At 48.4% G+C, this 9964-nt stretch overlaps 1 protein-coding gene across 1 annotated transcript in view; it reads right to left on the bottom strand.

Moving 5' to 3' along the window:
- Nucleotides 1–3572: 3572 nt before the first annotated feature.
- HECTD4 (HECT domain E3 ubiquitin protein ligase 4) overlaps nt 3573–9964 on the bottom strand; it is a 213386-nt gene continuing 206994 nt past the window's right edge. The window contains exons 72-75 of the mRNA XM_023513244.1: nt 7679–7845; nt 7122–7317; nt 6738–6960; nt 3573–5928 (exon numbers count right to left, since the gene is read on the bottom strand). Of these exons, the coding sequence (XP_023369012.1) occupies nt 5792–5928; nt 6738–6960; nt 7122–7317; nt 7679–7845 (723 nt within the window). The 3' untranslated portion in view covers nt 3573–5791. The remainder of the gene's footprint in view (nt 5929–6737; nt 6961–7121; nt 7318–7678; nt 7846–9964) is intronic.

Genomic DNA, 9964 nt, shown 5'->3' with positions numbered 1-9964 from the left:
ATGGCATCACGCTCACAGCAACCTCCAACTCCTGGGCTCAAGCGAGTCTCCTGCCTCAGCCTCCCAAGTAGCTGGGACCACAGGCGCTCGCCACAATGTGTGGCCATTTTTTGGTTGCAGCCATCGTTGTTTGGCGGACCCGGGCTGGGGATTCGAACCCGCCACCTTAGGTGTATGTGGCTAGCGCCTTAGCCGCTTGAGCCACAGGTGTTGAGCCGAAAAGCAGATTTTTCAAAAGCCTTGGTTCTGAGTGGAGTAGGTGAGCTTTAGCAAGATTATCTGCTACCTTAGCATAGGACTATCTAGCACCTTATATCATTTTGAGATCATTTGTTCTTCCCCAAATTTAGTAGGGGTGGGAAAGGTGGGAAGATTTACCGTTTCATAGATAGAATCCTAGCCACAGGAGCAGTGGTGGTTTATGTAAGGCTGTGTAGCTAATTCATGGAGTTTGAGACCAGTCTGAGCAACAGTGAGACCTGATCTCTACTAAAAATAGAAAAAAACCTAGCCAGGCACTGTGGTGGGTATGTATAGTTCCAGCTACTTGAGAGGCTGAGGCAGGAGGATCACTTAAGCCAAAAAATTTGAGGTTGCTATGATCTATGATGATGCATTGGCACTCACGCCAGGGCATAGAGCACAAGTCTCAAAAAAAAAACTAAAAAAAAAAAAAACTAAAACCACTGTATTTCTGATTAATTTGAAACTCTTTTATTCTCTCACAGCCTTTTTTTGAGGCAGGTCTTAGTCTTCCTCGCTAGAGTACAGTGGTGTCATGATAGTTCACTGTAACCTCAAACTCTGGGGCTCAAGCGACCTTCCTGCCTCTACTTCCCAAGTAGCTGGGCTATGTCCAGTTAACTTTTAAATTTTTTGTAGTATATTGCCCAGGCTGGTTGTAAACTGGCCAAAAGTGAACCTTCTGCCTCAGCCTCCCAAAATGTTAAGATTACAGGTGTGAGCCACGGGGCCCCGCCCACAGTCTTTGTTTGTTTCTTATTTAGTGGATGTTGGTGGCATGTTTAATTTTTGGTTATCTTCTGCTCTTTATATTGCCCATTTCCTGGAGGTTATTTTTACTTTAGTGTTTTATGTTGATGTTCCCTCTGATTCTTGGCTATCTAAGAGCAGGGCACTAAAAGCAGCTTTTCTTAACTGTTGGCTTTCACTATAGGTTACTCAGCTCGTGTTTTCACTGGAGATCCCTAGATTTCAGTACCTGTATGTCTTTTCTCTGGGTTGGTTTGGGATGTGGAATGTGAACATGGAGAGCGGCTGGGAAGAGGTTTCGGATGTTCAGTGGTTGGATTTGTCCCCATTTTCGGTCTGGTCCTCCTCTCTTTCAAGTGCCTGGGGGCTGGAATTGTCAGCTTCTGAGATTGTTTCTCCAGGATGTAGCTTCTAGTCTTACAACTCTAAGCACTTCTTATATGAACTTCCAATTCTTGTGTTTCACTGGTACATTGGGCCTCCAGTTCCTCTTCTTTACAGTGTCTTTGTTTTTTAAATGTAATTTGAAGGGGGTGGGATACATATAATCTTGTTCTCTGTGATGATATTCTCTGGCTAAATCATTTATTATTATTCCATCATCTGCCCTTTCAGAAATTGTACATTGAAATGACAGATTTCTGTTGGTTTCATAAAGATAGAATGTGTGCTTTTATTATATTTCTTGATTTTTTTTTTGTGGCATACTTTAAAGAAACCATCTATACAGTACATCATTCCTACAGAAAGTGCATGGAAGCATACAGCTCAGTATGAACATGTTTGTCACCATCACCCAAACCAAGAAACAGAAGGTTACTAAGACAATACCACATTCCTCACATTCCCTCCTAGTCCCTCTCCCTGGGCCAAAAGTAAACATGGTCTTGACATTTGTCACCGTTAGTTGTTAATATCCATGGTCAACATAATTTAGATGAACTATCATCCATTACTCGTAGGTGCAGCTTCTTTAGTTGATTATTTATGGTTATGGCTCATCCATGTTGTTGCCAGTGGTTCATTTTTCTTCCTGTACAGTAGTCAGTTGTATGTCAATAATTTGTCCATTTTTCCGTTTACGGACCTTCAACTTGTTTCCAGTTTTGGCAATGACTGTTAGTGATAGGAACATTCTTATATCCTTCTTCTGGAGAATGTGTGTATGTATTTCTGATGGACTTATACCTAGCAGTGGAATTTCTGGGCTATGGAGTATGTGAAGTAGGTAGTGCCAGATGGTTTTGGAAAATAGTTGTAGGTTAGATTTCACACACAGTCTACAAAAGTTTTGATCATTCCAAGTCCTCCCCAGCCATAGTATTGTCTTTGTGACTTTTTTGGTGGTATAGTATATTTCAAAATATTTCTCTGCTGACTAATGAGGATTATTGAATGGTATACCTTTTTTTTTTTTTTTTTTTAAATGAAGAGACAGGGTCTTACTCTGTTGCTTAGGCTGGAGCACAATGGCACAATCATAGCTTGCTGTAACCTTGAACTCTTGGGCTCAAGCAGTCCTCTTGTCTCAGTCTCCTGAGTAGCTGGAACTATGACCTATCATGACCATGCCCAGCTAATTGTAAATTTCTTGTAGAGATTAAGTCTTACTGTGTTGCCCAGGCTGGTCTTAAATTCCTGGCCTTTAGTGATTCTCCTCCGTTCACCTCTCCAAATGCTGAGATTACAAGTGTCAGCCACTGTACTTAGTTTTCAGTGGCATATTTTTAAAAAGTACTTATTTTTCAAGAGGCAACCTATGAAGGTGGTCCCAGCACAGGGGAATCCTTGCTGTGCTGAGCCAGGCAAAGAGTTTAGGCATCCCATAAACCAGCTTCTCAAGTCTAAACAGAGGTCTTCTTTGCTGTGAGCGGTTGTCTGTTCCTCATCCGAGAGGGTCCTTGCTCTTCCTATAATAAAGAAATACCTAGGACACTTTTGCTACAGTTAGCATTTATTAAGTACAAGAAAGGTGGAGTTGAGTGAATGAGAATGAAGTGGGTCTAGATGAGAATTCCCATGGAACACTAGGAGGGAATGAGCAAACCCACAGAACTCATTTGGATTCTCTGGAGTATAGAGAACAGAGACTCCCTGGGAAAGGGAGGCAGCTGCGCAAGAAGAGGGCTGAGCACTAATCATGGACGGTGGGATGAGGCAAGTCCTTACCTCTCTCCTGCATTTCCTTTCCGCACACAGTAGGTCTAAATCCACTGACCGCTCCCAAAGGAAGATACATGTTTTGTTTTTGTAGTTTTTGGCTGGGGCTGGGTTTGAACCCGCCACCTCTGGCATATGGGGCCAGCACCCTGCTCCTTTGAGCTACAGGCGCCACCCCTAAAGGAAGATATTTGGTGTAAGAATGGCCCAGACCCTTCCAGTGCAGCAGTTCACTCAAGAATCCCCATACCAGGCACAAGAGCCAAACATGCAGGGTTAGGTTTGACTTTGACCTTGGATTTCCATCACTTTGATCATAATTTCTATATGAAAAGCACAGACTCAAGGAGTTGGATAGGGGGAATGGATAGTTTGTAAGCATAATGGAATAAGACTCATATCAAGGGCAGAGACCACAGTAATTACAAACACTTTAATTTCTGGCCACTTGGCGGCACTTAAGTATCAGAGCCATCCAAGCATGTCAGCCTTTGACCTTGCTCAGCAAGAGTAGATGATCACACAACTCTTAAGGTAAATCAAAATTAGATGAAGGTTATTTATTGGTGTGACTTTTTTCCTGTAGTGAGCTTCCTTTACACAACATGGTGTAAATAGCATCAGATTGAATGAAAAGTTTGTTAAATGCAACCATAAATAATTATAATAAATATACATCAAGTAACTTTACAGCACACATTTTTTAGGGCCAAGATTTGGATTGGTCTGGACTTCAATGTGCTCTCTGGGAAAAGCAGCCATGTTAGCAGCAAATACCTTACAACTGTCACCTAATCACAACTGTCATCTAATCAAGTGATGGGCCAACACCTCTTGGGGAGGTAGCTGACAAGTCCTTTCAAGGAATGAGGATTGGAAGGAACCAAAAATTTAAAGAAAGATACAGGAAGGAAAAACCACTTCTAATCCAGAAGCTCTTTTACTATGCAGAAATTAAATTAGAGGATCCTTGTCAGGAATAAATCCTAGATGTGACCTCCCCCACTTCCCCCTACACCAAATCAAGGGGGCTGTGGCTTCTGGGGAGGCAGTAGGCTGACTATCTTCCTTTCAAAGCAAGGGAACTGCTTGTAGGTAATACCTCCAGAAGTGACTCTTGCATCAAATGTAGCTGATGCAGCCATCACGATTTATCCTAGGTTTGTCTTATCCTTAGGTCAGGGAATCTTTTTCCATAATGGTCCTTGATGCATTTCATAACAATAATAGGGAGGAGGTGGGTACTAACGGCTCTAAACTCTAAAACTCACACATCTTTCCAACAGGCCAGGGCACATCCTCTTTCTTGGACCAGCATCCACACTCCAAAGCCTAGACAGCACTCACTCAGAACTTCAATATTCACAATATTATACAATAAATACAGTGATGCAATTCCATGAGACCTGGCAAGGCCCAAAATGACAGTGTCCAACAAGATGGCATGTGCTGCTCATGAACAAAGTACCATTGGACAAAGACCTATTTGGGGCACAAATGCACTGGGGCAGAGGGTGAGCCGAGAGGCAGCTCAGCCCTGGCACACACACTTACATGAGGCAGTGAGGGGGTGCTGGACAGGCCTGACCAGAGAGGCAGAAAGACCCCCTCGAGTCTGCATCTGGACTTGAAGGTCTGAGTCACTAAAATAGACCCCAAATTGAGCAGAGCACCTCAGATAGGTCTTTTAAAAATGGGTGCATGGCCCTTTCCTCTCCCTCAGGTCAATGCCGTGAGGATGGGCCATTTTTGAGCACAAAGTGGGGTAGGTTCGAATCATGTGCTTTCCTATTCAACAGTCTCAGAAAGGCTCCCACACTGTCCCCGCCCCTGGGTGTTTTCTCAAATACTACAGTTGGGATGCACCCAGCCTGGCTCTAGGAACCAAGGTCAGGAATGAACTCTTCAGTCTAAAGTTCCCTAGGAGTCTTCTGGGGACAACTGTCAGGGGCCCAAAAGAGAGAGAGCAGATAGGCATGTGTAGGTGGGAAGGGACAGGGGAGCCAGTGTGGGCTTTTCCTCAGAAAAACCAAGACCTTGAGCAAGTCCTAAAGCAGGAAGATTGACGTATAAAGCTCCCTGTGTGTGTCTCACGTGTTGGGGAAACTGGCCTGACCACTCTCCAGGTGGAAGGAGGCTTACAGGGCTGCCTCTGGGATAAACTCCAGCTTCAGGTAGTGGTGGGGTGGGGTGTGGAGGTGTGTCAGGGCCAGTCACAAGCGCGTCTGTGGAGATGCTATGCAGAAGGAACAGCACACTCTGGCCAAGTTCATCTCAGCCCCAGTCTCCTGCTTGGTAGTTCTGTGATGAGGAACCAACTGGGGCCTTATGGCATCTGATTCTGGTGGCCACGAGGGACAATGTCCAGGAAGATCAAATTAGACATAAACTGTCTGGGAACTAAACTATCCTACATATAGACCACAAACAGGCAGCAAAAGAACCAACCCATCACAAAACATACAAATACAAAAGGTTAAGTTTTCCAGGAGGTCCTGGAACATGGACGAAAGTTTGGAAAAGCAAAATGTTGCCAACTCCTCACGCAGTGCTCCAGAGGGACGTGCCTGCAGTGGCAGGCTTCCCAAGCCCACAGAGCGGTGCCTCGGTGACAGCTTAACTCTGGGGCTCCCTGTCATCAGCCACTTAGGGGGTCTTCACGGTAGTGAATGGCACAACGAAGTTTCTCCAGCATGATTTCCAGAGAAGAATACTGGGGAAGCTTGATCATGAACATGCAGGTCTCCACTCGGATGTAGCGTGAGTCTGGGGAACCTACAGAGAAACATGGAGCCAAAGTCAGAGGCCGAGTCCTGTGGCTGTGTTAGGATCACAAGGAAGCCTGCCCAGCTTCTCTGGGGGGGCCTCTTTGAGGAACTCCAAGCCAATCCTGGGACCCAGCAGGAGGGGACAGCAGGCCTAGGAACCAGAGCAGGATAGGAGAGGATCCTACAGGAGAAAAGGGTGGGTGTAAGACTACGGGATGGCATGGGTAACACTGCTGAGCTGTGTGGGAAGCAGGATGGCTTGGTCAGCAAAGTGTTTAGTTTCTATTTTTTAATTATTTTTCTGCATTTGAAAGTTGGGAGATTTGAGGCTGGGCACAGTGGCTCAGGCCTATAATCCTAGCACTCTGGGAGGCTGAGGCAGGTAGATTGCTAAGCTCAGGAGTTAGAGATCAGCCTGAGCAAAGTAAGACCCTGTCTCTACTAAAAATAGAAAAACTAGCTGTGCATTGTGGCAGGTGCCTGTAGTCCCAGCTGCTTGGGAGGGTGAGGCAAGAGGATTTCTAGAGCCTAAGAGTTTGAGGTTACTGTAAGCTATGATGCCATAGGAAAAAAACAAGGGGATATTTAAAAAGTTCTGGATTTTTCAGCTTCTTTTAAAACGTTAGAAGATACGGAACACCTAACCTGTAATGCCTCTGTTCCCCGCCCCATACTTATTTCTATTTGGGTTTTGGTGTGTGGGGCTCATTGTCTGCTGATTCTCTGTCCGTCATGCAGGGCCTGGTAGTCCCAACTCCAAACTGAGAGAAAGGCCTGTGTGTCACCACTTGGAACATGGCCCTAGGAGGGTAGTACCTGCTGTGCCATCTGGGGGGGCAATCTTCATGGGGTATGGGGGCACGTGGGCTGTGTCGGGGCCGCCATCTTTGCAGGGACAGGTGAACGGGATGCGTTCCTGGTTGCAAGCAAACTTGATGAACTTGCACAGCTCCTCCTGGGAGAACATCTCCAGGGCCCCCCAGAAGAATTCGATGTGCTGGTCTGTCTCCATCAGCCCCACCTGGTACATGGTGTGGGCCTGGAAAAAGAGGCCCCAGGTGTGAGGAGGCCCGGCCTCTGCTTCCCCAGGGCCTCCTAGCCCCCAGCAGGGTGCAGCAGAGGCAGAATGCAAGCTGTGGGCCAGAGTGCCCAGGCAGGTCAGGGCTGCCTGCATAGATGACAAGGTCTGTTGCCACCTACCTTCAGGAACTCGAGATTTATGTATGGGAGGCCGCAGGTGCGCAGCTCCATCTCCAGCGGGCTGAGTGTGGTCAGCAGCTGCAAGGGGATGATGGAGCCCAGGCCAGCCCGTACGGCCGTCACACACTCTATGTTTTGTAGCTCCCGCAGCCGCAGGCTCCGTATGGCCGCTGCATAGATGTCCTTGTTCTCCCACCTGGCCATGTGAGGGAGGATGCTGAAGAGTGTGGGGTTGCTCCTCCTCAGTCTGGGGACCATACCCACTTGGCCAAGGTTCCTGGACTCCTTCTCAGGAGTCCTCAGGCCCAATTGCCTAGGTTGTCCCAGTCCTGGCAGACTGGTTCATTCTTTTCCTGCCTCAGTGTTACCTGCCTGAGCTGCTGTTTCTTTAATGAATCCTTCAGCTGAAGACCATCCTTTTTGGTGCCCAATGCTCTACATCACATCCCTCCCCCTGGTAAAATCCACCTGTTGCCAGATGTAGGCCCTCGTGCTACTGCGTCAGTCCATGGGCCACTGTCATACCCTGGCCATCCCCATCGCGCGCACACACTCACGCCACAGGGATGTGCCGGCCGCGACTGCACAGCTCCACCTCCTCGCCCGTCATGGTCAGGTAGGTGAACCTGCAGCAGGGCTTGTTGGGACTGTCAGGACTCTCAGTAGCCAAGTGCTGGGAGGCAATCTCGGCACACAGGGCCTCCAGCTCCGTCTCATCGTTGATCTGGAGGGCAGAAGCAGAGTAGGGCTGCCCTGATACCAAAGCCCTAGGATGGTGGAACCCTGACCTCCAGCTGGGTGACCATCAGGAATGGCTGAGGCAGCATCTACCCTTGGCAGCATCAATAGGCCCATGACCCAGGCTTGGCCAGCCAGGGCCTGTCACCAGTGTGGGTTTGGGCTTATGACCTGGGTCAGGCTAATGAGACCCAAATTCCAGGACTTTCTTGTTTGTGAGGAGCAGTCCCTTCTAATTGCTGTGACTCCAACTACATGATGGTACTGTGTACAGCTGGAGGCCGCCTCTACCTGAAAACTGCCAGATACTGTGGAAGATGCAAAGGCTACTCCCCCCACCATGGGACATACTAGCAACAGGGTCCAAAAGATGCTCTGACATGCGTGCTGGGCTACAGAGGGGATGACAAGACCTGACCCCAGGGAGCCTGCAGCTCTGGGACAGTGATAGGTAGGAGTGACAGTCTAAGCTTACACTGTCCTTAGCAGCCAGCTCCTACCCTCTGTGCCCATGAGCCTGCAGACCCTCCATGGACAGCAACTGGGAGCATCTCTTCCTGGTACATACCCTCTGATACCATGTAGTTCTGGTGTCCTGGTATCAGTGTGGCCTTGCCCATCCCCTTTAGCCACAAGCCTTGGCTGGACCACTCAACCATCTGCTTGGACACTACCTTTCATCCCCTGCCTGCTGCACCCCTTGCTGCCAACCCAGAGTCCCAAGAAGATTCCTCAGAGGAGGAATGCCTGACAGATAAAGCCCCAGGCCAAAGGGTGTCCTCCTATGACCTTTAGATGATTCATCCTCATCCCTGTTCCCAGCTGATACCCAGGGGTCCAGCTTTGCATTCCCCTTGCACTGGCTACCCTGAGGTGCAGCTAAGGGGAACAACCACACAGAGCCTGCTGTGAGACATCTCAGTGGGCCCATCAAGTTTTGTGCCAATGGAGTCAGAATCAGCTGATACCTCCTTCAACTGAGGTCCCACTGGCAAGTACCCCTGCCAGGCCTCAGACACAATCTACTTCCATTTGAGCAAAGAAAAATGGCCTTAGGAGGAGAGCTGGGTCAGAGGCCACATCCCATACCCTGCTGAGTCAGTTCTCCAGGTTGAGAGGAGCATGGTGTTGAGGTGTGTGGGCAGCAAAGCTGGGCAGACCAGGGTTCTATGTGGCTGTGCTGCCAGCTAGCCACAGGGCCCTGGGCAAATCATTGCACCTCCCTGAGCCTCACTCTACTGCTGCTGTTGTGATGGCGGAATACAGTGGTCTGCATGGGCCTTACATACAGGAGACCAGCCCAAACACTCTGAGGAGAGGATGTGATCCAGAGCCTTGCCCACAACAGGGCCTCAGCATTGTCTGCTGAACTGTGGAGGACCCAGTGGCTCTGTAAGCCCAGCTGACAGCCTGGGCATCAGACACATCCTCCTCAGGAGGGTGTGATGGTCACCATGGCCTCAGCATCTCTGTGTGTACCACACATGCACAGTTAAGGATGGAGAACTCCATTCCCAGTGCTTTTCTTGGCCAATCTCAGATCATCCCCAGGGCTGACCTCTTGCGCTCTGAGGCCCTGAAGCACCTCTTAAAAATGAAGCTGCCTCCCCCACTCTCATAGCAGTACCCCAACTACCTCTGTTCATTCAGGCAGGAACCCTTCCCCAGGTCCTTGGGGATGGACCTGGTAAATGGGAAGCCCAGCAGGGTTGGTCACACCCCAGTCTGCTGCTGTCAGCAGAGAAGGAAGCCAGAGGTTTTTGTCCCCATGAGATAAGCCTTCCTGGCAGGGATGGTTTATACTGCTGATGTCCTCTGGGGGATCCCAACCGATTCTCACTGAGGAGCTCAGGTCTGCCATGGTAACTCATAGACATAGTGCAAAAGGGCCCCAGGGCCTCCACAATAAATTTTTTTTTTTTTTTTTTTGAGACAGAGTCTTACTCTGTTGCCCAGGCTAGAGTTCCATGGCATCAGCCAAGCTCAAAAAACCTCAGGCTCTTGGGCTCAAGTAATGTTCCTGCCTCAGCCTCCTAAGTAGCTGGGACTACAGGTGCCCAACACCATGGCCCGGTAATTTTTCTATTTTTTTTTTTTTTTTTTTT

The sequence above is a fragment of the Otolemur garnettii genome, unplaced genomic scaffold (assembly GCF_000181295.1).
Source record: "Otolemur garnettii isolate 467f Iridium unplaced genomic scaffold, OtoGar3 scaffold00038, whole genome shotgun sequence".
NCBI lineage: Eukaryota > Metazoa > Chordata > Mammalia > Primates > Galagidae > Otolemur > Otolemur garnettii.
This window is presented reverse-complemented; position numbering and strand designations above follow the sequence as displayed.